At 41.9% G+C, this 27,287-nt stretch overlaps 2 protein-coding genes across 2 annotated transcripts; both read left to right on the forward strand.

Annotated features, from left to right (window-relative positions):
- Window positions 1-6,064: 6,064 nt before the first annotated feature.
- On the forward strand, window positions 6,065-8,886 carry LOC127554892 (pleiotropic regulator 1-like). Its single transcript, XM_051986830.1, has one exon. The coding sequence runs from the start codon at window positions 6,802-6,804 to the stop codon at window positions 8,350-8,352; it is 1,551 nt and encodes a 516-aa protein (XP_051842790.1). The 5' UTR covers window positions 6,065-6,801; the 3' UTR covers window positions 8,353-8,886.
- Window positions 8,887-9,063: 177 nt separating this feature from the next.
- LOC127557341 (splicing factor YJU2-like) lies at window positions 9,064-10,961 on the forward strand. The gene is given in 3 exon segments (XM_051990693.1): window positions 9,064-9,105; window positions 9,203-9,482; window positions 9,485-10,961. Coding segments are annotated over 3 exon segments (1,002 nt in total). The 3' UTR covers window positions 10,165-10,961.
- The last annotated feature ends 16,326 nt before the right edge of the window (window positions 10,962-27,287 follow it).

Below are 27,287 nucleotides of genomic sequence, written 5' to 3' on the forward strand. Positions count from 1 at the left end.
AGTTTGAACATTGATTCGATTAATGACCCCAGATTTGGTTCTCATCTTGACCATGTTTGCCTATGCAAACTCAACATTTTGATGTTTATGAAAATCTAAAGCTATTAAATCCTGATAAGGAGTAGAAAAAGGAAAATTGGCTTTTGTTGCCATGACTGGCAACAATTCAAGCATGGCGGAAGAAACAGAAGATTCAGAGGGGCTGTCAATTGGGACTAATGGGTCAGGAAGAATAAGGGAACTTTGGGTCATGACAAGGTCCTGTGGTGCCAGGATAGGATCAGCCAGGACTGGTGGTCTAGGTGGGACTAGTAAAGCAGTCAGTGGTCCCACCGGCTTGGGGAGGGGGGGTCTTTACACTGAACTATGAGGTAGTGGCTGCATTGAAGACCACTACCTATCCGGGACAAAAGGCTGAAAAGCTCGGGACTGCTTCCACTTCTGGTGGGATGGTTCCTGGATTGTTAGGATAATTGGGGGGGGGGGGGGAAATACATTGAGGTCTGGGTCTGCTGATCAAAGGTTTGGATAGTCAGCCTAAAGGAATCGTCAGGGAGGGAGCACCAACAAGCATTAGGGCAAAATCGGACTGGAGGATCTATCAGGGCCCTAAAGTATTGTCATAGAGGGTTCTAAACCTGAGTAATAAGTGGCAGAAAGAGTGGGACCCCCCCTCAAGATCCCTAAAGGTCATTGTCCATGTAGTCTTTGGGGCGAGTAGGTTTCCCAAAGCCTTAGAAAGCATAGGGAGAAGGAGAAGGACTAAGGAAAATCCCATAATGACAGTACAGTAGGAGGAACGGTGAAGGGGGAAGGGGCCTTTAGGGGAGATTATGCAAACAGATTAGGGTAATCACAAACAGTAACAAAGTAAATACAAGGATTGAACTTCCCAGGATTTTCCCACCCCAGTGTCTTTTAGGGGAAATCAAGGACCAGAGGAATGAATCAGTCTCAGGTTCAGGGGATCTTCACCGATCTCTGCTTTCCATTCAGTGGTGACAGCTGGTTTCACTCTGCTGTGATGAATCCAGGCAGGGTCTGATTCAACTTTTACAGCAGTGGGCGTGGTGAGGAGCACAGTATATGGTCCTTTCCACCTGGGCTCCAGGCCTGAGGTAGACAATGTCTTTACCAGGACTGCATCACCAGGCTGGAATGGATGCACAGGGTCAGTGAGAGGGACAGGAAGGGCCTCACAGACGAGGTGAGAGATGTCTTTCTGAGTTTTCTGCAAGGCCTGTAAAAACTTAATAAGGGAAGAGTTAGAAATTTCAGCCATCAAGTCTTCCCTGACAAGGGCAGAATTAGAGGTGGTCTCCCGAACAGAATTTCAAAGGGAGTTAACCCTAATTTGTTGGGCATGCATCTACTCCTCAGTAATGCTATTGGCAGGAGTGAGACCCAGGAGTTCTGGGTCTCCAAGACAAGTTTTGAGAGGAACTCCTTAAGTGTTCTATTCATCCTTTCTACTTGCCCAGAGCTCTGCAGTCTATATGTGCAGTGGAGTTTCCAATCAATGCCCAGGGCCTTGCTGATGCCTTCTGATATTTTGGCAACAAAAGCAGGCCCGTTATCAGACCCTATGACTACTGGAAGACCAAAACGGGGCATTAAATCATTTAGTATCTTCTTAACCACTGTGAGAGCTGTTTCATTTCCTGTAGGGAAGGCTTCTGTCCACCCTGACAAAGTATCTACAAAAACTAACAGGTATTTTGAAAAAAAAAAAAAAAAACATGCCAGTTTCCCCAATGTTCTATCTCTTCCTCCCCCCACCTTTTTTTTTCCTCACAGAAAGGAATTATCAAATGACCATTCCCCATATAAATCCCAAGAATGAAGAAAAATCCCTATACATAACAGATTAGGACAGTAGCATTTCCTAAAAATCCCTCAAACATAACAGCAACAATCACAGAGTTTTTAACAAATCCCATCCCAAATCTTAAACACACAGTAATAGATGATCCGGGCAAGGGTTAACAGTCAGTCATCAAGCATTCCCAAAGTCCCTTATATCAGTCCAAAGTACATTCAATGCAGGGTCCAGTTCATGGTCTCATTTTAAAAAACTGCTGCTTCAGGCTGTGAAGTGATAGGAGGCTTTCATTCCTTGAAGAGTGGGTGCGTCATGCTGACAATCAAGGCTGATCAAAGTGATCCAGGTTCCAGAAGCAAGCCAATATCTGTAATTTGACCAAAATCTAGAACAAAAACACAAATCTAACAAAGAAAGATTCGATCCGTCTCAGATAGAAAGACTCAGTTTACCAGACTGTTGCAAAATATGAGGAGGCCAAAATAAATTGGCCAGTAGTTTCCACATGAAGAGATGAGTTTGCTTTACAAGCCAAGCAAACGGGTGCAGTCCCAAGTTGCAACATCAGTGAGGTCTCACACACCCCTGTTAATTGTCCTCTTATCATGTAGAAACCTTAAAGAAACAAAACACAAATATCCAGTACCAGACAGATGACCAGGCGAAATGCTCAGTTGCCCAAGCATTTAGGATACAATGATTACATATGACCAGACTGAAAATAGCAAGGCATGACATAATTGAATTGCATTAACAGTTTCTATTGACCATTGCTCTGATCAGAGATCAATTACAGAAGGAAAAATTCAAGAACATAACTGTAACATAACATAAGCAGTTGAGTTTTAACTGCTTATCAATTGTCCCAGTAACTGTCAGAGGGTGGAGCTTTAAAACACTCCCAATAGCATTAACTAATTAACTCTAAGCCCAAAAAATTTTACCCCCAATAACAAATTCCATTAATTAAATTTCTGATAATTCCTAAACAAAGATTTACCCTAACCTTATAGTAATAAAAGAAAGACATTTCACCTCAGCAAGTTCACAACTTAGAACAATTATCATATCTAAGTAGATGTTACATGAGTGAACATTATACATACAAATCATTTTGCTTTTAAAATGCCCAATACATAGAAAAAATCCAAACTGCATATTGTCCATAACAGAAACATCTTCAAAAGGACAAAGGAAAAAACTATTATGTTCAGAGGCCCTTTAAATAACCTCAGGATGACCCAATACAATCAATTTAAACTTATACAAAAGACCCAATTCCATATAAAAGAATTCAACAAGTTGTTTTCACATAGCAATTAAACTTTTAGAAATATTCCTACCAAAGTATGGATCACATTTATGACCATATCTCTTAACCAAAAAAGAAAACATTTATGTATCAAAAAAAACAAATATTCAATCAATTAATCCAAAAGTAAGCATTCCCTTAAAGATCACAGTTTGCTGCACTGGCTGGAAACAGATAAGAAAAAAATGGCAGGAACATACTCAGGGGGACGAGGGAAGGAGAGGATTCCACGTGGCCACCCTTCCCCCCAACTCCTGCCCCCTAAAAAAACTTCTCTCAGGTTCCCCACTCAATTTCCTACATGGGGATCCTTTTCAAGATTTAGCCCATCAGTTTATTTACTTTCTTCCCAAATCTACCCATTTCCAACTTTCCCTTTTCCCCTGGCTAAATACTTGAACAATCTCTTTAAAGTACTTTCCTACCAGATGCTCCTTCAGTAAAGTAGCAGAAGACAGTGGAGGTGGGTGGCTCCCTTCCCCACCTCTTTACTTACTCCCAAAAGTCTCTTTCACCTTCCTAAAACCATGCAAACCTCTAATCTCCCCTACAAATCAGTCCTTCCTAATTCACTTGTATTCCTCTTTCCTTTTCCCTTCAAAAACCTGTAGGATTCACATTATAGTGAATAGCCCAAACCTCCACAAAACCCACACATGTCCAACCGAGCTAGATTTAAAGTATAATTTTATATCAAAATAATACAGCTGTTTTTAAAAGTTTTTTTTTTTTCTTTTCCTTTCTGCCACCTTTCTTCTAACAGCTATTAGCATCTTATCTCCAGAGCTTTTTATTGCCCAGGCCAGGCTAAGCTTGAATTTTATTGCTCTTTACTCTAGTAGACTTTTCCTTACTTACAAATTAGTACAACAGGTTAAAAAAGTTTTAAAATCACAAGCAAATTTTCAAAAAACCAATTCCCAAATTTCTTAATCATTGTTCTTAAAACTTAAAGCTTTTAAATCAGCAAAAACAGACTAGGGGCTTTTTTTTCCAGGACTTCCACCCCTGGAGAGAAGTTTGTTTCACCTTGAATTCCCTTTTTCCCTTTCAGAATCCAAAGGGGTTTCTGTGAACTTCCAAGCCCATTTAGTGCTTTTCTCTGCCTTCAAAAAGAAGGCCTAGATATTCCATTCAAACTTCTTTCCTTTAAATGTTAGCACACTGCATATCTCTCTCTATCTCTATAGATATATAGATATATCCATATATATATATTTTAACTTTCCGAACTTTCAAATGCCTTTCAATCTTTTTTTTTTATTCATTTCCTTTTTTTTATTTCTTCCTTTCTCTCTCTTTTCTCCCTTTTTCTCACAGGCTGCTGCAGTCAGCCAGAGACAACGAGAGGGAGAGAGAGAGAGAGATTTTTCAGACTTCTTGATATTTTCTAAGCCTGCAACACAGAGGCTGAATCCTTATCTCTTACAAGCTTGCTAACTTTTAACACAGACACAGACACACGTGGAGCTCCATTTTACTAAGCACAGTTGCAACGTTGTTCTTAAAAGTTTCCAACCAAAAACATAACAGACAAATCACACAGAACATAGAACACACATCGCACAGACTACAGTTACGACATTAAACATATAACACATACCCAGAGGATATTTTCCAGCATTCCAGAAGATACCCGTCTCAGAACTTTTAAACCCTTCAGTATTTATTCTGAGACCACAGGTTGCTAGCAACAGACCAGAACAGAACCAGAATAACCAGAATCAGAACCAGATGGTACCCCAAAAGGTACCCAGACCAGACTTACTCTCCCAAATGCCGAATCGATTTCGTTGTCCACTGTAGGCTGGACTGAGGCTGAAGAACTGCTTCCTTTTCTATCCAGAATGCTGATCTTTTCCCAAGGAACAGACCCAGGTCCTGAGCCCCTCAGGCCTAGGTGGAGATCGAGAGGTCTCTAATCTCTAATCCAGTTCTCAGCTTCTGTTATCTCAGAGGGACCTCCAAAATGTAATGCCTGAGAAACTGAGGCAGGAAAGAGATTAGAGAGTTTTTAATATTTTATTAATGGGAGAGTAAGATTGACTGGACAGGACTCTCGTCTCAAATTATCCAGTCAGACAGAGATAAAGATATACTGGGACCAAGGAATTCATGTTGGTCCCAGGGCTGGAGGAGTCCAGCATCCAGCATACAGCCAGCCACCATTCTCCAGCAAATGAATCGAGGAACCCCAACTTCTTAAATACCTTTGGAGACAAAGAAGAGGGAAAGAGCGGGAAAGCCCCTATTCAAGGCCATAGACCAAACAACTCAGAGACAGGATGTCTGAATACCCCGAGATAAAGATGTCAGTGAAATATCTTGGAATATTTTAGAGGGATATAATAAATTCTTGAGGACAGAAGATAATCAGGAGGTCTAACTCTTGTTTCTCTTGCTTGGGCTAACAATTTATAACTTTAGGTTAATTGGTCCTCAGCCTTCATGGACCAGAGGGAGATTTACAGCTTAGGGGAGTAATTAGGGAGACTGAGACAAGGGAAACTTGTACAAGGAAACTGAGTCAGGACAGTTAAAGAGAACTGTGGCATAACATTATCAAAGAATCTCAGACTGTTTTCTGAGAGCCATGTTTTTTCCTGCCTTTTCTAACTTGAGAGCACCTACTGCTGCTCCTAAGGTTTACTTCAAAAGGCCCAACTAGAAATTCCAGGGTGTAATGGGCAGAACTCTAGAGAAGTTTACTTGAAAGAAGGTGTTAACCATTCTCTTATCACCTCCACTAAGTTATCTAGTTTAGTACTGTGATTAATAGTTCTCTAGTTCAGTACATGTACTTAGTACTTATAGTTCTACAAGATTGACACCTACGATGATGTAATTATAGAGTATGTTGGAATCTTTACAAACTGCTAACTAATTAGAGTTGAGCTGATCTTACAAGAAGATGTTTTGGGCCAGAACCTGAAACAAGGTACTAAGTAGAACTAATTAGTACAATGCTTGTGTTTACACCTTTACTCATTGGAGTTCACAAGTTTGCCAGATTCACAAAGTAAACTTTGTCACTTGGTGAATTCACACCTCCCTTAAAGCTCTTAGGGCCAGAGAGCACCATGGGAGAAAACCCATAATTCCATTCTCTCAGAAGAGAGAGATATAAGGCCAGTGAAGAGAGATCTATTCCAGAATATTTTCCACTTGGCTGGCTGGTGGCAGAAGAGAGTTCAGCTGGTTGGAGAGGAGCACTCTGGTGCAGGGAGATTTCAGCAGAATTACTCCAGAAGCCCTCTCTCCGAGGCAAGAGGGAATATTTTCCACTTGGCTGGCTGGTGGCAGAAGAAAGTTTTCAGAGGAAGAAGCTACGAGTCGAGAGTTCAGCGGACAACCAGATTCGTCTTCATCTCACACCACTGTGGTTGGTGGCTGGGCTCCTGCACTTCCCCCACTGAGACCAAGCTGGTCTGAAAGACTCACCAGAAAGCTAGCCGAGCCCCAAGTGAAGGAGGCAAGAGATTCATTCCATCTTTGTGCTGGCTGGAGGCTGAAGAAAGCAGAGGCAGAGGCTGAAGGACAAAACCTTTGGATTTGGAGACATTCGGAGGGCTCCAAGCTAACCGGACTATATTAGGGACAAAAAAAGATCTGAACCTACAAGGACTGGCCTTTCTCCATTAGTGGGGCGGGCGACTTGTTCGGCATCATGGTGGAGGAGGTTCAGAAACATTCTGTGCACACACTTGTGTTCAGATCACTAAAGAGGACCCATGACATGTTTGTGGCTGATGATGCAAAGCTGCTACAGTTAGATGAAGAGAGTCACAAGTTAAAGATGGCTGTCAAACTTCATACAGAGTATGGCCCGGTGTTGCATATGCCTATTTTGAAAGAAAATCTTAGAGAGAAAGGCTCTCCGAGTGCAGTGGATGCATATGGACATAAACAGTATCCGGCCAGTCAAGGACAAGAACTTGACTATACAGTAACTGGTACACATCCATACCCACCAGGACCTGGTGTGGCCTTGACTGCAGATACTAAGATTCAAAGAATGCCGAGTGAATCTGCTGCACAATCTTTAGCTGTGGCTCTACCTCCTTCACAATCCAGGATAGATGCAAACCGCACTTCAGCTACCGTAGGTGATATTTACCGACATGCTGGACTTCCTGAACACTCACAGCCACCTGGATTAGCTATGGCTATGATGGGGGCCGGTGGCACCAGGAATGCTGCAACGATGGCCAAAAAGGCGCCTACAATGCCTAAACCACAGTGGCATCCACCATGGAAACTATACAGAGTTATCAGTGGACATCTGGGCTGGGTCCGATGTATTGCACTAGAACCTGGGAATCAATGGTTTGTTACTGGTTCTGCTGATAGGACTATAAAGATCTGGGACCTGGCTAGTGGCAAATTAAAACTATCACTGACTGGCCATATCAGTACCGTACGAGGGGTGATAGTAAGTGCAAGGAGTCCGTACCTCTTCTCCTGTGGAGAAGACAAACAAGTGAAATGCTGGGATCTCGAATACAATAAGGTTATCAGACATTATCATGGACATCTAAGTGCAGTATATGGTTTGGATTTGCATCCAACAATTGATGTGCTTGTGACTTGTAGTCGAGATTCAACTGCACGGATATGGGACGTGAGGACAAAAGCCAGCGTACACACATTGGCAGGGCATACAAATGCAGTGGCTACAGTAAAGTGTCAAGCTGCAGAACCACAAATCATTACAGGAAGCCATGATACAACCATACGATTATGGGACTTGGTGGCAGGAAAAACACGTGTCACACTAACAAATCACAAAAAATCAGTTAGAGCAGTAGTTCTACATCCAAGACATTATACATTTGCATCTGGTTCTCCAGATAATATTAAACAGTGGAAATTCCCTGATGGAAACTTCATTCAAAACCTTTCAGGTCATAATGCTATAATTAATACACTGGCTGTGAATTCAGATGGAGTGCTGGTATCTGGAGCGGATAATGGCACTATGCATCTCTGGGATTGGAGAACTGGATACAATTTCCAAAGAGTTCATGCAGCTGTACAGCCTGGGTCTTTGGACAGTGAATCAGGAATATTTGCATGTGCTTTTGACCAATCTGGAAGTCGATTACTAACTGCAGAAGTTGACAAAACCATTAAAGTATACAGAGAAGATGATTCGGCGACGGAAGAAACTCATCCAGTCAGCTGGAAACCAGAAATTATCAAGCGAAAAAGATTTTAAAAGTGGCAACATGTATATAATTGGGCCATTGTTTTATTTTGGCTTTTATAAATGCATTCCGTCACATTGTACTGTCTATAGGACTATAAAGCAGAACCTCAAGCAGAGGTCATTACTGCTTCATCACATTATACAATAAACTCCCTTTTTTCTTAGGGAAAAAAAAAAAAAAAAGAACCAAGGACTGGAAGAGACATTCCTTCCATCTCCCACCTTTGTGGTGGCTGGCCTATCCTCCTGCTTCCCCCACCGAGACAAGGCCAATCTGAAGGGCCTCCAGAAAGCCAGCCAAGCCCCAAGCAAGGAGACAGATTGAAGGAAACAATCAAGACATTTGGACTTAATCCCTGGTCATTTGGAGATTACTCTGCTGAAAAAAAGGCCGGTCCCAAGACCTATGGAAAGCTAACCAGAGCATTACCACCAGGGCACTAGGACATCTGAAGCCCATGAATCTCAAGATATTCAAGGGTCATTTTGTCTGAGGCCAGATTTCAGGGTCATCTTTGAAATACCTTGAAGAAAACCTTCTTCAACACTGGAGAAAAGCAAGTGTTCAGACTTGAACAAAACTAATCCTGAAGGTATAAAACCTAGGCCAAGCTGCTTAACATTGTGGAACTACATAAGACACGCTTCCACCAGGATTCTCGAGCTAGCTTGTGACTAAGGCCTGAAGAGCTCTGCTAGAAATTCATCCTCAGTTTATTGATGACCTTAAGAAAGACCTTTTGTGGGAAGTGGACTGTGCAGGTTGGGAGAGCCACTGTGTGGTGGCCAGTTCTCAAAACAGTTGGCGAATTGGTGACTGGAGTGGGCTCCGTGAAGTGGCAACCAAGATGTCTGAGAGAAAATCTTGAATAAATACTATCCACCGGATTTTGATCCATCAGAAATCCCTAAGCTCAAGCTACCCAAAGATCGGCAATATGTGGTGAGACTGATGGCCCCATTCAACATGAGATGTAAGACATGTGGTGAATATATTTATAAAGGCAAGAAATTTAATGCCCGGAAGGAGACAGTGCAGAATGAGCTATATCTGGGACTCCCAATTTTTCGTTTCTATATCAAGTGTACCCGATGTCTAGCTGAAATTACCTTCAAAACAGACCCCGAGAACACAGATTATACCATGGAGCCACCCGGAACTTCCAGGCTGAGAAACTACTAGAAGAGGAAGAAAAAAGGGTACAGAAGGAAAGAGAGGATTTAGAATTAAATAATCCTATGAAGGTGCTGGAGAACCGGACCAAGGACTCCAAGCTGGAGATGGAGGTCCTAGAAAACCTGCAGGAGCTGAAGGAACTCAACCAGCACCAGGCCAATGTGGACTTTGAGGCGATGTTACAGCAGCACCGCGTGTCCGAGGAGAAGAAGCGCCAGCGAGAGCAGGAGGAGGATCAGAGGGAAATGGAGGCCATGATGGAACAGGCTCAGAGACGGCGACTCATCGAAGACTCAGACTCTGATGAGGAGCCCACCCTCGCCCCTTCCCAGCTGCCCACTCGGGGCGCTCCCACAGCCATCTTAGAGGAGGTCCCTCAACTAAAAAAGCAAAAGTTGGAGAGCTGGGAATGGAGCGTTGGTGCACTGGGCAGCAAGTCCAAGCTGGCAGGCCTGGTTGTGGCAAAGAAGGCAGCTGCCCAGAGACCCAGCAGCAGCAATGGGAATATAGTCTTGCCCTCTTCCAGCACAGGAGTACCACAGAGTTTGAAAGAGACCAGCTCATCGCCCAGGACCCCCAGTGCCTCATCTCTGAGCCAGCTTGGGGCCTACTCAGACAGTGAAGATAGCAGCAACAGCAGCTGAAGCCTCCATCCCTCCCCCTTGGAAGGAGGCCCCAGATCCTTACTGGCCCCTCCCCCGTGGGGCCAGACCCCTGAGTCAGGCTGCAGTGGGTTTATTTCTTTGTTCAGTGAGAGCCCAGCCATGTGAAGAGGAGGACTGGGATGGGAGCTACACTGCCAGAGCCTCTGTCTAGTGAGCTCACTGTGCTTTTCCCACTTCTCAGCTGCCCAGGAGCTGGCTGCTCCTCTCCTCTCCAGGCCCATAGACTTTGGGAGGAGACACTCTTTCCTCCTTAGGGAGTGGCAACTGAAAATCCCATCCATTCCTAGCCTAGGGCCCCCCAGGAGATCAGGGGTGACCTTACAGAAGATATTGAGACTCAGCCTTGCTTCCCTTGGCCCAGCCCCTCATGCTCATCAAGCCCAGGTGATCAAAGTAGAATCACTGTGGAAGCAGAGTTGCCTCTTGCCATCTTTGGAACTTGAGGGCTTTTTTCTCCTTGATGGGGCTAGAATTCATTTTTTCTGTTGCTTGTATGTCATGGTCACATACCCCAGAGAATGGAGCTTGAACCTTTGGGAATTGAATTATGAGATATATGATGCTCTATGCAATGGACATCTTTTCCCTTCTACCTCCTTCCTTCCTAGACCTAAGTAACATATGGGGGCAGATCCTAAGACCAACCATGCAACTTCTGACCAGATCAGGCCAACCTAAAAGTCCTGTCCCCATTATCCCTGCTCCTCTTACCCACCCACCCCCACTCCCTGAATCCTACCAGCTCCACCTGATTTGTATCTAAGTCATTATCTTAACCAAATAAAGAAAACCAAATGGATTGTTAAAAATAAATAAATAAAAATAAAAATTTAATAATAAAAAAGGCCTTTTGTGATAATCACCAAAAAGAATCAGAATTCTATCATTTTAGTTTTATACACCTAGGAGTAGGGGTTGAGAGCAAAGTTCTTCTTGTAGTTCCTCAAAGGAGGGTCTTTCCAGGATGTAATCCTAACTTGACAATATACTCAAAATACAATGGCTCTTACTATGCTAAATGCTACAGTAACTGGGAAGAGGATATTGAATGACACCATATGTCCACGTAGCAAAGCTAGTTCCAAATCAATAACCAGCAAGTAGCATTATAGAAACCAACCAACTGGTCAGTGTATGGATAGAAATATCAGCGTGGGGAGGAATTATGTGATGTCTGTAGGATCCAATATTTTTTTCCCTGTACAAACTGTACTCTTTCCTTGTTATGAAGAGTCCAATTTCATTATGGCCTTCAGTGATTCTTAACTGTTAGAATCCTTACAAAGTGTTAACTGGCTGGGAAAATGGATACAAAGTGTTAACTGGCTGGGAAAATGGATACAAAGTGTTAACTGGCTGGGAAAATGGATACAAAGTGTTAACTGGCTGGGAAAATGGATACAAGTGTTAACTGGCTGGGAAAATGGATACAAAGTGTTAACTGGCTGGGAAAATGGATACAAAGTGTTAACTGGCTGGGAAAATGGATACAAAGTGTTAACTGGCTGGGAAAATGGATACAAAGTTTTTAAATAATGCTTAAGTTTACACCTTTAAGAGCTCACACTTTAAAGTTCACAAATTTGGGAGATTGACAGAGCCAGACTTCAGTAGAGAGATTAAGAAGGATTTGGAATAGGAGAGGCTGAAACTTGCAGAGGCAAAAGACTAGCAACGAGAGTTCTCCGAACCAAAAAAATTTACCAGGCTATTTTGGAAGACACTCGTCAATGTTTTCAATGCGGAAAAGTTGGACATTTGAAAGCCCATTGTAGATACAGAGAGAGTGAGAGGACAGGGTGAGAGAAAACCCAAAACCCCATGTCCAAAATGTAACCAAGGCTTTCCTTGGGTCTCTGAATATAGATGGATTCAGGGAAATGAGAGGCAGAGCCCAGCTTCAGGGCCCCAGATGGGGAAAGATGGCAGCCGAGGTTCCACTCAGTCTTTAGAAATTCAATAGGAAGACATGATCAATCAGCCAAAAGGCAATCAGAGGGGGAAAAGGGACTGCAATTAGGAAAAACAGAATTGAATGCAGTAGAAACTACTGAGATAGCCCTTGAAGAGGTGAGATCTGTTCCTGTCCGGCTTATGAATCTCTTGCCTCCAGGCACAGTAGGCTTGACCATTTCACCTCCTGAGAGCTCTTACAAAACAGTGGTCATCCATATACTGATGTGGGAAAGTGGAGAATTTGTAGCTAATATCCCAGTCACTAAATAATCCCAGGTAGACAACCTGTAATTTATCAACCAGGAGAAATAGTAGCATCAGGCTTATTGTTACATACCCCTAATAGACAACCTGATGATTGTTGCCCAGATTCTGACTCCAAGCAGCAGGGTCCAGGAATATTTTAGACTGCAGCTGTGACAGCTGACCGATCTATGCTATTTATGTGAATGGAATACTGTTAGGATTGGTGCAGATCCTACAGTCATTAGAGGTGCCAGCTGGCCCAGTCACTGGCCAAAGATTAAGGCCGACACCTACATGTCTAGTGTAGGAGGATCAATAGCAGCAGAAGTTAGTGCTGCCCCTATGAAATGGACATTTGAAAATGAAATAGTTTATTCCTTTTGTGGTTGAAAGCATCCCCAATCAATCTGTGGGGAAGAGACATTTTACAGCAGATAGGATTACAATTAAGTACTTTGGCTTTTTAGGCAGGGCTGCTGTTTAAGGCCTGCCAACACTATCACCAGTTCCTATTCAGTGGAAAACTGATACACCAGTGTGGATAGAGCAGTGGCCCTTAACAAGCGATAAAATTCAGACTTTAGTAGATATAGAGCAAGAGCAACTTGACCAAGGACACTTACAGCCTTCTCTAAGTTCTTGGAATTCCCCAGTATTTCTTATAAGAAAGAAATCTGGAAAATGGAGGATGTTGACTGATTTAAGAAAAGTAAATGAACAGATGTAAACTATGGAAACTTTTCAGCCTGGACTTCCATCTCCTATTCAGTTGCCTAGCAAATGGCCTCTTTGGGTTATAGACATTAAGGATTGTTTCTATTCTATCCCTCCCTCTAGATAAGGAGGATATGAAAAGATTTGCCTTTTCAAGTGCCCAGCGTTAATTTAGCTGAGCCTTATAAAAGATGAATGGAAAGTTTTGCCACGGGAATGAAAAATAGCCCTACTAATGTGCCAAATGTATGTTTGCTGCTGCTCTTACTGGAGTAAGAAAAGCATTTCCAAAAGGAATATTGTTACATTATATGGATGATATTTTGGGGTGTGCACCTGAGGAACAAATGTTAGAAGCACATCTACACAAAGACCATAGAAACACTAAACCTACAAACTGCATATAGCTACAGAAAAAATTCAAAGGCATGCTCCTTTTGAATATTTAGGATATGAAGTATATCCTAAGGCACTTACAGTACAAAAGCTTTCTTTAAGAACAGAAGTTGAACACCTTAAATGATTTCCAAAAATAGGATATATCCAATGGATGCGTCCAATGCTAGGCTTAACTACCAATCAATTGCAACCTCTATGTGAGATTTTAAAGGGAGACACTGCTTTAAATTTGCCATGCCAGCTTACAAAAGTGCAAGAGGCTTTGAGAGAAGTTGAACTGGCTTTATCCAATGTGGTTGAAAGAATCACTCAAATACCCTTGGAAATATCAGTTTTTGCTACAAAAGAGGCACCCACAGCAGTTCTTCATCAAGGAGACAGTGTGATAGAGTGGATGAACCTCCCAGCCCAACTAGAACAAAGCCTTACTCCTTACCCAGTCTTGTTGGCTAGGATTTTGTTAAAGGCTATTAAGCTAGTAGTACAATTATCTGGGATAAGACCTGACAAAATATACACATTTTATACTAACATAGAAATAAATGTATGCTGTGAAACCATCCTAGAGTGGCCAATTTTATTGACCACAGCTTCAAATTTTGCACATGGGTCTCCATGAAAGATAACCTGGCTATTACATAATTGGCAATGGATTTGAGGAAAAGGTTTCTAAGGTTCCTCTTAAAGAACCAACTATCTTTACAGATGCATCCAAACAATATTTGTGCTGTATATTCTCATGATTAACCATAAAGAGTAGTCAGAACTCCTTTTCAGTCCAATCAGAACAAATTATGTGCAATCATGCTAGCACTTACCTATTATCAAGGAGATATAATAAATATAATATCCGATCCAGCCTGTTCAGTAGGTGTGGTACAGAGAATTGCCACAGCCCAAATAAAATTTGCATCCTCTAACCTATATCAGCTCTTTAAGAAACTTCAAGAGCAAGAAACAGGTAAGATTTATATTTTGCATGTCCACTTTCATAGTGGCCTTCCAGGTCCTATTTTTGATGGTAATTCAAAGGCAGATAGCTTTTTAACTATGTTAGCCAGTACTCCTTTATTTCAGGAAGCCCAGGAATCCCATTCTAAATACCATCAGGCTGCTCGAGCTTTACGTTTACAATTTGGAATAACAAAAGAGGAAGCTAAGAGCATAGTAAGAAGCCGTACAGCTTGCCTTCCTTTCCATGCTCCTACGCTCCCCTCCATGGAAGAAGCCTCATAGTTTGAGACCCATTGAAATCTGGCAAATGGATGTGACCCATCATAAATCTTTTGGTCAGATGTCATATCCACATTGTGGTAGATACCTTTTCAGGATTCACTTTTGCAATACCAACAGCAAAAGAGACAGCCTGAGTTGTCACTGAATTCCTCATCCAAGCATTTGCAATTATGGGTGTGCCACAAGAAATAAAAACAGAAAATGGACCTGCATATACTTCTAAACACGTATAAGATTTTACACACCACTGGCATACCCTTTAATCCTCAAGGTCAAGCAATCAGAGAAGAAACAGATATTAAGACACTCCTCCAAAAACAAAAGAAAGGGGGAGCCATAGGTAACCCTAGAGAACTTCTAAATTTAGTTTTCTATACCATTAATTTTTAAATTTTTGATAAAGATGCACTGGCTCTGGCACACAGGTTTTATAACCCACCAGAAGACAGTGTCCAATGCTAGCAGCTCCACTATCTTTAGATAATCACCAGGTGATGTGGAGAGACCCAGAAAATGTTGAATGGAAGGGACCAGAAAGGTTAACTGCTTGGGGAAGAGGATTTGCTTGTATTTCTACAGATGAGAAGGAATCAGATGGGTACCAACAAGACATCTTCACCTTGTCCATCAGAGAGAAAAAAAAAAATCTAGAAACAAAGAAGACCTAAGAACAAAATCTTCAGGAATCATTGGATTTCCTAACACAAGATGAGACACTTTCAGTTCTTGAAAACCAGCAGGAATCATTGGATTCCCTAACACAAGATGAGACACTTTCAGTTCTTGAAAACCAGCAGGAATCATTGGATTCCCTAACACAAGATGAGACACTTTCAGTTCTTGAAAACCAGCAGGAATCATTGGATTTCCTAACACAAGATGAGACACTTTCAGTTCTTGAAAACCAGCAGGAATCATTGGATTTCCTAACACAAGATGAGACACTTTCAGTTCTTGAAAACCAGCAGGAATCATTGGATTTCCTAACACAAGATGAGACACTTTCAGTTCTTGAAAACCAGCAGGAATCATTGGATTCCCTAACACAAGATGAGACACTTTCAGTTCTTGAAAACCAGCAGGAATCATTGGATTTCCTAACACAAGATGAGACACTTTCAGTTCTTGAAAACCAGCAGGAATCATTGGATTCCCTAACACAAGATGAGACACTTTCAGTTCTTGAAAACCAGCAGGAATCATTGGATTTCCTAACACAAGATGAGACACTTTCAGTTCTTGAAAACCAGCAGGAATCATTGGATTTCCTAACACAAGATGAGACACTTTCAGTTCTTGAAAACCAGCAGGAATCATTGGATTTCCTAACACAAGATGAGACACTTTCAGTTCTTGAAAACCAGCAGGAATCATTGGATTCCCTAACACAAGATGAGACACTTTCAGTTCTTGAAAACCAGCAGGAATCATTGGATTCCTTGAGAAGAAAAATTGTTTAGACTATTGCAGTACTTCAAAGCTTGCAGGAATTATTGGATTCCTGTCACATGAACTAATGGACAATTGATTCTTTTTTGGATTATTTCTAGGACTTATGGACATGTCTAAATTCTCATGTTGATTCACGTTATTTGTTACATTACTACTAGCCTGTGTTATCTTGCTATGTGCTTATGTAATTATGTCTCCCATATTGATGGATTTATGTATACCTATTTTAAGAGTGAGCCCCTTTAGAAAGGCGCTAATTTGATTCGATTTTCTATTTCCTTTGGTGTTTCCATCTCCCTTTCTGAGATGTCAGGGAGGGTATGATGACCTTTTTATGGTGTTTTCACTTTTTTTGAGCAGTCAGGGAAGGCGTGATCACCTTTTTGGGTTCTCACCTCCTTGAGAAGTCAGGGAGGTCATGACCACCTTATGTTCCAAGTCAAAAGAAAGCAGGAGACGTTGGAATCCTTACAAAGTGTCAAGTCATTAGAATTGATAGAGACAATAATTATCTAATTTAGCATGGTTCAATACGATTGATCTGATCCTACAAGGAGATGTTATGGACCAGAACTTGAAACAATGTTATTTAAGTGGAATTGAGGAGACAATGTTTAAATCTATTTTAGAAATAATTTAATCCTACAACAAATAATGGTTGCCCAGTGAGATGATTGGTATGTACTCAGTGTACAGCATATAATCAAAAAGCTCTCAGGGGCAGGGACAGAAGCCCACTCTCGGAGGCCAAGAGATTCACTCCATATTCCATCTTTGTGCTGGCTGGAGACATTCAGAGGGAGCTAGGGGCTGAAGCTCAAGATGTTGAAGGACACAATAAAAGACTGGATTTTAACTCCTGGCTGTGTTTGAAGTGATTATTACTTAGAACTGAAACTAAGGCTGCCTCCAGAAAACCTTCCCGAGAAACCTACTCCCAGAGAACCATCATCTATTATCTAAAAGAAGAGAACACCACAACATTTCTTTAAATATCTGGCCATGACCTTTGCAGTCCAGGAGTCAGAGGCCAGATAAAGAGCCTTCCAATTAAAACAATGATCTTAATTGAGAGCACAGGAGTGTTCATATAAGAATCCACAACTCTAGAGCACTCGTGGTCAATCAGGCTACCTACTCACACAATGTTGGCGAATTACATTCATGCAAGTCAAGGCCAACCCAGCTGGAGGTGATGGAGAATTGTTTGCCCATTCAAGAATGTTTCTCTTTCTGAAAATTTTTTTCTACATTAAATTAAAATTAAGAAAATTGACCATTGAACATGCATAGTTCTGAAATTGTGGAATCCAGTGAAAGGAATAATGTGATGTTGAAATTCCGATACATCTCTCCCTTTGGCCTTGGCCTTAATTACTCCCTTTTGCAATCTAGTTATAGGAGTGGCTGGATGCTGGGGGGGAGGTGCTGGTGCTGTCACTGCCCCCCTCCCCCCCCCCACTATTCCTCCCTCCCTCCATCCTGGAGGGTGGAGTTGACAGAGGAGAGTCAATTACCTGCTCCTTAGGTGGGGGCTGAAGCTGCCTCAGATTCCCCACACCCTTGAGCCTCACTTAAGTCTCCATGCCCTGTGGGGATATGGTCATTAATCTGTTCATTGTCTTCTTAAGATTGGGGTTGTCTCATCCAACTCTCAGATTTTATGTACACAATCAGCTATGCAGTCCTTCAGTTCTCCTGACAACTTCACTGCCATTTCCCTTCTAATTCCTTGTAGCACGATAATTAAGAGAATTGAAGAGGGGAAGGACAGTTCTCCTGACCATGCCAGCTACTTCAAAAGCACACTAAGAAACTTCATCTTCATTGAAATGATTTCTGGCCATTTAGTCCCTCAAAAATCCCTGAACAGTAATGTATATTGCTAGAGAGTGTTGAAACTAGTCATATTGGACAACTAAGCCTCTATATGCAACATGAATCCCTGGAGATTTCTTGCTCATTTTCTACTTTTTTAGCTCTTTTCTACTCATTAAAGGAAACTATATAGACTAGATCATCTGGGCTATCATATACATTATGATCTCCATAACTGCCATGGAATCTTAGTTTGAACATTGATTCGATTAATGACCCCAGATTTGGTTCTCATCTTCACCATGTTTGCCTATGCAAACTCAATATTTTGATGGTTATGAAAATCTAAAGCTATTAAATCATGGTAAGGAGTAGAAAAAGGGAAATTGGCTTTGAAGCTACTCTAGATGTTTCATAACTTAACCTAGAGCCAGTTGTCAATTGTTTTCTCTTAAGGAATGTAGTCCCTGGGGGAAGGACTTCTTAATGCCAGTCATCAAAGCTCTCCAGGAAGGGAATGGCAATAACATTTAAGAAGGGAATTGAAGGTATACTAGCTTGCAGAGGATCCTAAATCTCCTATAAATATTCCATTGAGGATTTGAAATGTACTGCCAGTTAGAGGTGATTCTATTTGTCACTCCATTCCTTTCCCAATCTCCTAGTTTCTATCGAGATCCTGGAATAGATAAGGCAAAGCACTGGCATCGCAGAAAGGTTTTGGTCTGATCGGAAACTCTGCTTAATCCTGGCAGTGAGAAAGCACCAGAACTTAGTCCAAGTCGTTTCTGCCTGCCTCTGTATGAGTCCTACCAGTGTGAAGAACCTGGTTTAACCCCAGGTAAGCCACATTAGGGTATCTCACTCAAGATGACAACATTGGCCAAACATGGCTTCAGCAGTTCAGTTGGAGAATACAGCCTCAGGTGGGTCAAAGGAGACACTAGCTGAGAATCCAGTACAAATTGGCTCCTGAACCTCACACAGGTAAAAGTAAAAGGCAGTGGGGAACGTAGAAAGAGACTGTGATGCAGAACTCCAGCATAAGAGCAACCTCCTGGAGGGTCCTATTAAAAATCTTGTTTGGGGCTGTTATGGGCCAGAACTTGAAACAAGGTGCCAAGTCAGTGGAATTGATAAAGACAACAGTTACCTAATTTATAGCATGGTGCTTAACAGTTCTCTAGTTCAGTACATGTACTTAGTACTTACTATAGTTCTACAAGATTCACACTTTTGATTAGAGAGCATATATAAGCTCAGAACCTCAGCCAGGATTCAGTTGGGGAGATTCAGAAGCCAGAGAAGGCATGTGCGAACTCAAGCTCTCAGAACCAAGGCCAGACTGAAAGGCTCTCTGGACTATAAGAAAAGCTAACCGGGCTGCAGAAAAGGAGACAAGACTTGGAAAGAGACAAAGGATTTGGACTTTAACCACCCCTGGCTACTCCTGTGGCGATTACTGAACTGAAAGGAAGGCTGCCTCCAGAGACCAATTAAACCTCAAAAGAGAACATTACATCTTAGAGAGAATATTATACTGGGCCACTATCCCTGAAACAAGGCAAGCCCTAACTGTGCCACTAATGGCATATCTTGATCCAAGTTCACCAAAATGGATGAAAATGAACTAAGGAAATATAATCTGAATGATGCAGTACTGAAGGATAGCGATATCCTAGAAGTCAGAGTAAAGCCTCAAGGGGAAAAAATATATCCTAGTTACAACTACAGCAGGATCAGGGGGAAAAAAAATGAAACTAGATATAAGTTGGAAAATTTAGGGAAATTTTTTTAAAGAGGGGCAAGGAAAATTGTTACCTTAGGACAGATAAAAGGAAAAGCTGACCCATCAACTGAAGGCTGTGAAAGTTAGAATAAGTCATGTAGAAAACAATTTAAAAAGATAATATTAAAAAATTGGGAAAAGAAAAATATAAAAAAAAATAAAAGCAAAAAAGGTTGAGAAAATCTAAGACTATGTGCAAATTAAAACATATGCAGACTTTTTCTGCTAGACCTCTGGTTCTAATGCAGTTTTCATTTATAATTACTAAGTTGAAAGAATCAACTAGTCACATTTGAAATGGCTCCAAATTGAAAACTCCCTGAAATTTCATAACCTGAAGGTAATACTTCCACCACCAGGTTTAAGAATGGAGCTACGAAAAATCAAAGAAATGCAATATGATTTTTAGTTTAGTTACTCAGGTTCCTGGGAACAGATATTCCTGATTTTTCTAATACAGAAAACCCCAGGGAACTCCACTGAAAGCATTGTGGAGGGTCAAGTTCTATTTGGAGGTTCTTGAAATAGCACCGTTAGCTAAAGGAGACCTTTCAGCAGAATCCTGGGATTTATAACAGACCAAACTTCCCAGGTCACTTAGTGCAACCATCTTTATTTGCTGATAAGGAAAGTAAAATCCAAAGAAGCCATTTTTTAGGTCACAGAAGTAAAATATTAGAAGCAGGATTTCGAACTCAGCTTTAACTCTAGAAATAATGCTCTTTCCCATAGGATAGAGTCTGAAACATAAGTAGCTCAAGTAGATTTGGCATTTTTGCCCCAAGTGAATCCTCCCAATTTCTCTATTGCCAAGACGTGTCCATGTCCTTTAACTTTAAAGTACTTGATGACAATTTTATGCCTTGATCATACAAAAAAGAGGAGGCACAACATAGGGTATAGGAGTTTTTTTCCTCCTTTAGGAAAAAGAAATAGGTTGCCCTCTAACAACCAAAGGGAGGTCTCAATCATTGCCAGCAAGTTTCATATCAGATTCCTCCTTAAATAGGAGGGAAAAATAATCTAAGCTAGTGTTGCTTCAGAAAAAACTGAGGAATGCCAAATTATGGTTTTCTGCCCAATAACTCCAGGACAAATGCCTAGAAATAGAACAGAGACCTGTATACAACATTCAATCTGACAAAGGCTTTGACCAAGGTCAGTTGTGATGATTTATGGGCAAAATTTGCCTAGGGTTCATCAGTATTATATTCCAGTTTCATGATAGCATACTCACAAGTTCTGAAAAGTGAATGATGCCCTTGGACTTCCCTAGTCATCAATGGACTGGGGGAGAGGGGGGGAAAGAGAGAGCCACGAACTTATTCCCATGATTTTTGAAGTGATGTTCTCAGTATTGAGATTGGATGTCTTCAAGTTCAAAAATGGCATGAAGGTCAGTTCATTCATTGATTGAAAGTTATTTAACTTGAAAAGGTTACAAAAGGTGAGAATATGGAGGAAGAGTTGGGGCATGAATTTTTTCTTGCCGATTATGAGGTTAGTGCACACATTGCCAGAGCTAGCTCAGCATTTGGGATGCTCCAAAGAAAAGTGTAGAAAGAAGAGGTAGTAGACTATCAAACTGAAGGTCTAACAAAACTGTGTGCAAACCTCACTTTGTCGGGTAAAACCTGAACTGTATAACCAAGCACCATGCCAGGATATTGAATCATTTCCATTTAAGTTACCTCGGGAAGATTTAGGGCATACTTTATGAACAAAGCCTGGTTTCAGTAACTCAAAAGAAACATGAAATGTGAAAGTTTAGATCTCCACTCCAAATGTTCATATGGACTATTTGCACCTGCTCTGTAGAGCCTTGTGAACTCATATTGATCTGCTTAGCCACAGTCAGACATACTACCTTGACCTTAGATGTTGGAATCCTTACAAACTGCTAACTAATTAGAGTTGATCTAATCTTACAAGAAGATTTTGGCCAGAATCTTCTTCTAAGATTTTGTAAGTTTGTAAGGATTCCAACACTTAATAGTAAAGACAACCAAGTTTTTTTTAATTAGATAATCATATAAATGATTAAGAAAATATGCATTTTTGGTAGCCCAATAACCATGAATTTTTGTAAATTTGTCTCCTCTTATGATTTTACTTATTCCAAGCATCAAGGTGAGGGTATAGGCAGTAAGAGAATAGCAGCAGTTACCCAGGAGACAGCATATGAAAAGCTTCAACAGAAATAGTGGGAGAGGAAAAAAAAAAAAGTTATTCACACATAGCACTTTTATATGTAATCCATGGGTAAGTTATCTATTCTTAAATGGACCTGGCAATCTCACTTGCAAAGTAAGCAATCATGTGCCAGAGCACTGTAGATTGGCATTCTTGAGTAAAATGCCAGCCTTAGAACAAAAATTCTATGGCCCAGCCATATCCATATATAATCTCAAAGAGAATAAGAAGTTACATCACAAAAGGAAAAGTAGAGCTTGCTGAAAAAAGTGACAAATTTGAGAAGAGAGGAGAATGGGCAGTCTAACTTACATCCTAGATTGTAAAAATCCTTTGAAATCTTTTTAACAAAGCTTATTTAGGATTTAATAAACTAAGATAACTATTGTATTCTTCAAAGCAGGAAAAATGGAAAGATCTCAATGAGGTCTTGAAGACAAAGCAAAAATTCTGATGGGGGGAAAAGAGGGATGGATGGAGAAAGAAGGAAGCTGTTTAAGCAGACAACTGCAGATGCCCAGGAACACACCTTTATGCTTGTCATTACAAGACGATTACTGTTGTATGCCTGTGAGATCTGGACAATCTACCCCCAATGCTGCTTTCGTTTGAATTGTTTTAGGAAGATTCTGAAAATTCTGGCAGGACAGAGTGCCAGACACCAAGGACCTCTTGAGATCCCAGATGCCAAGTATTCAAACTCTAGGCAAAAAGTCCAACTCCAATGGGTTGGCCATGTTTTAATACCAAACACGTTTGCCTAAAAGACTTAGGCAAACACTTAGAGGTCAGAAGAAATGGTACAAGGATGATCTAAAGGTCTCTTTGAAGAACTTTAGTATCAATTGTGAGACACGAGATGTTGGTAGAGGACTTCACAGAATAGCATGTCTGCTAACAAGGTGCTATTTTACATGAGCAAAGCAGGATAGCAGTAGCACAAAAGAAGCGAGAAGTCGAGACATCTGTTCCACATGTTCATATGAATTATTTGTGCCTGACCTATAGTAGAAATTTGAGCTCACATTGGTCTGATCAGATAGTCAGATACTATACTGACCCCAACATGGTGTCATTAGTCCTTTAAAAGTGAGGGATCATAATATATTAAGAGATATAGAAATTAACATTTGTTTTACAGATGATTCTATGTATGTCCTTAATTTCCAGATCTTTAAGTGGTTAGGAGCCAAAAATGATGAGAATAACAAAACCAATTAAAAAAAAAACTATAAACAGTATATGGTAGACCAAACTGATCGACTATTCAGATAACATTGGACGGATTATTGGAATGCCAGAGAAACTGAGGCAGGAAAGAGATTAGAGAGTTTAATATTTTATTAATGGGAGAGTAAGATTGACTGGACAGGACTCTCGTCTCAAATTATCCAGTCAGAGATAAAGATATACTGGGACCAAGGAATACTTGTTGGTCCCAGGGCTGGAGGAGTCCAGCATCCAGCATACAGCCAGCCGCCATTCTCCAGCAAATGAATCGAGGAACCCCAACTTCTTAAATACCTTTGGAGACAAAGGAGAGGGAAAGAGCGGGAAAGCCCCTATTCAAGGCCATAGACCAAACAACTCAGAGACAGGATGTCTGAATACCCAGAGATAAAAATGTCAGTGAAATGTCTTGGAATATTTTAGAGGGATATAATAAATTCTTGAGGACAGAAGATAATCAGGAGGTCTACTCTCTTGTTTCTCTTGCTTGGGCTAACAATTTATAACCTTAGAGTAATTGGTCCTCAGCCTTCATGGACCAGAGTGAGATTTACAGCTTAGGGGAGTAATTAGGGAGGACTGAGACAAGGGAAACTTGTGCAAGGAAACTGAGTCAGGACAGTTAAAGAGAACTGTGGCACAACATTCCACACTCTTTCCTAATATCAAATCTTTGAAACACCTTCCTCTTGATACCCAGGCGGTCTTAGCACCATAATTTTGACAGACTCCACCTGGGAGCAGATAAGACTGACAAGATTAGAGAAGATGCAAGGACCTATGGCAAGGGCCAGGAGAAGGAGAATCAAGGGTCCCGTGAGGGATGTAACAAGGGTTGTCAGCCATGGGGAAGAATTAAACAGTGACTGGTACCAGTTCCTTCCTTGCCCCTGCTCCAGTCGTCTAGACTCAAGATTCTTACGAACCAGGGCCAGACTTTCCCTGATCACCCCAGAGTTATTAGCATAAAAACAGCATTCCTCATTTAGGGCAGCACACAGGCCTCCCTGTTGCAGAAATAGCAGGTCAAGTCCCCTTCGGTTTTGGAGTACCATCTCAGCCAGGGAGTCAACCTGGCTTTCCAGTGTTGAGATGGATGACTCGATCTGAGTCAGGTCTGTGGTCATTTGTGCACTTAAGTCAGCATATCCAGAATTGCCCTTCAGGAGGGCTGCAGTGCCAAGGGTGGTAGTGCCTGCCAGCCTCAGCCCTACTATGAGGGGAAGGAACGGCAGAGCCCGTTTCTGTCTGGTAATCTCTAAGGGAGAGAAATGGGACTGGAAGAGGCTCCATCCCTCCCCTCCTGGAAGAACAGACAGGCTGGGAAACACTGCTATTAGGACACAGAATGAATCTGTCCTTCTGAGGAAGGTACTAGAGTAGGCATACCTGGTCAGTCCATCTCTACAGGCAAACCATGAACCTTCAGGGGCTTGATACCAGACTGCAACGTCTGATGAGGAAGCTGAGATGTTAATCAAGGAACTGGGAGGAGAGGGTCAGAGATTTGTGGAGGCAGTCAACCAGGCAGATGTGGAGATTCCCAAGGGTGATTTTTAGGCTGTTCCCAGGAACAGCTAGACTGAGAAGTGGTTCCAGGAATTGAGTCTGTCAGGGCAATCCCAACAAAATAAGGGGGTTCAGAGTTAAAACACAGCCAGCAATCTTGGCCCAGCTGGGGATTTGTGGAGTTCAAATAGGAGTGCACAACTGGCAACAATTCAAGCATGGAGGGAGAAACAGAAGATTCAGAGGGGCTGTCAATTGGGACTAACGGGTCAGGAAGAATAAGGGAACTTTGGGTCATGACAAGGTCCTGTGGTGCCAGGATAGGATCAGCCAGGACTGGTGGTCTAGGTGGGACTATAAAGCAGTCAGAGGTCCCACCTGCCTGGGGGGGGGGGGGGGGGGTTGTGGATCTTTACACTGAACTATGAGGTAGTGGCTGAATTGAAGACCGCTACCTATCCGGGACCAAAGGGTGAAAGCTCGGGACTGCTTCCACTTCTGGTGGGATGGTTCCTGGATTGTTAGGATAATGTGTGTGTGTGTGGGGGGGGGGGGGGGGGGGAGGAGATCCAGTGAGGTCTGGGTCTGCTGATCAAAGGTTTGGATAGTCAGCCTAAAGGAATCGTCAGGGAGGGAGCACCACCAAGCATCAGGGCACAATCGGGCTGGAGGGTCTATCAGGGACCTAAAGTAGAAACAGGGAGCCAGGGAGGAATCTATTGTCATAGAGTGATCTAAACCTGAGTAATAAGTGGCAGAAAGAGTGGGACCCCCCCTCAAGATCCCTAAAGGTCATTGTCCATATGGTCTTTGAGGCGAGTAGGTTTCCCAAAGCCTTAGAAAGCATAGGGAGGAGGAGAAGGACTAAGGAAAATCCCATAATGACAGTACAGTAGGAGGAACGGTGAAGGGGAAGGGGCCTTTAGGGGAGATTATGCAAACAGATTAGGGTAATCACAAACAGTAACAAAGTAAATACAAGGATTGAACTTCCCAGGATTTTCCCACCCCAGTGTCTTTTAGGGGAAATCAAGGACCAGAGGAATGAATCAGTCTCAGGTTCAGGGGATCTTCACCGATCTCTGCTTTCCATTCAGTGGCAACAGCTGGTTTCACTCTGCTGTGGTGAATCCAGGCAGGGACTGATTCAACTTTTACAGCAGTGGGCGTGGTGAGGAGCACAGTATATGGTCCTTTCCACCTGGGCTCCAGGCCTGAGGTAGACAATGTCTTTACCAGGACTGCATCACCAGGCTGGAATGGATGCACAGGGTCAGTGAGAGGGACAGGAAGGGCCTCACAGACAAGGTGCGAGATGTCTTTCTGAGTTTTATGCAAGGCCTGTAAAAACTTAATAAGGGAAGAGGTAGAAATTTCAGCCATCAAGTCTTCCCTGACCAAGGGCAGAATTAGAGGTGGTCTCCCGAACAGAATCTCAAAGGGAGTTAACCCTAATTTGTTAGGAGTGCATCTACTCCTCAGTAATGCTAATGGCAGGAGTGAGACCCAGGAGTTCTGGGTCTCCAAGACAAGTTTTGAGAGGAACTCCTTAAGTGTTCTATTCATCCTTTCTACTTGCCCAGAGCTCTGCAGTCTGTATGTGCAGTGGAGTTTCCAATCAATGCCCAGGGCCTTGCTGATGCCTTCTGATATTTTGGCAACAAAAGCAGGCCTGTTATCAGACCCTATGGCTACTGGAAGACCAAAGCGAGGCATTAAATCATTTAGTATCTTCTTAACCACTGTGAGAGCTGTTTCATTTCTGGTAGGGAAGGCTTCTGTCCACCCTGACAAAGTATCTACAAAAACTAACAGGTATTTTGGAAAAAAAAAAATGCCAGTTTCCCCAATGTCTCTTCCTCCCCCCCCCTTTTTTTTTCCCTCACAGAAAGGAATTATCAAATGACCATTCCCCATATAAATCCCAAGAGTGAATCAAAATCCCTATACATAACAGACTAGTACAGTAGCATTTCCTAAAAATCCCTCAAACATAACAGCAACAATCACAGAGTTTTTAACAAATCCCATCCCAAATCTTAAACACACAGTAATAGATGATCCGGGCAAGGGTTAACAGTCAGTCATCAAGCATTCCCAAAGTCCCTTATATCAGTCCAAAGTACATTCGATGCAGGGTCCAGTTCATGGTCTCATTTTAAAAAAACTGCTGCTTCAGGCTGTGAAGTGATAGGAGGCTTTCATTCCTTGCAGAGTGGGTGCTTCATGCTGACAATCAAAGCTGATCAAAGTGATCCAGGTTCCAGAAGCAAGCCAATATCTGTAAGTTGACCAAAATCCAGAACAAAAACACAAATCTAACAAAGAAAGATTAAATCGGTCTCAGATAGGACTCGGTTTACCAGACTGTTGCAAAATATGAAGAGGCCAAAATAAATTGGCCAGTAGTTTCCACGTGAAGAGATGAGTTTGCTTTACAAGCCAAGCAAACGGGTGCAGTCCCAAGTTGCAACATCAGTGAGGTCTCACACACCCCTGTTAATTGTCCTCTTATCATGTAGAAACCTTAAAGAAACAAAACACAAATATCCATTAACAG

Source organism: Antechinus flavipes, chromosome 3 (assembly GCF_016432865.1).
Source record: "Antechinus flavipes isolate AdamAnt ecotype Samford, QLD, Australia chromosome 3, AdamAnt_v2, whole genome shotgun sequence".
Classification (NCBI taxonomy): Eukaryota; Metazoa; Chordata; class Mammalia; order Dasyuromorphia; family Dasyuridae; genus Antechinus; species Antechinus flavipes.

Excerpts from the sequence above, each read along its gene's own strand:
- LOC127554892 (XM_051986830.1), top strand. The coding sequence starts at position 6,802 with ATGGTGGAGGAGGTTCAGAAACATTCTGTGCACACACTTGTGTTCAGA.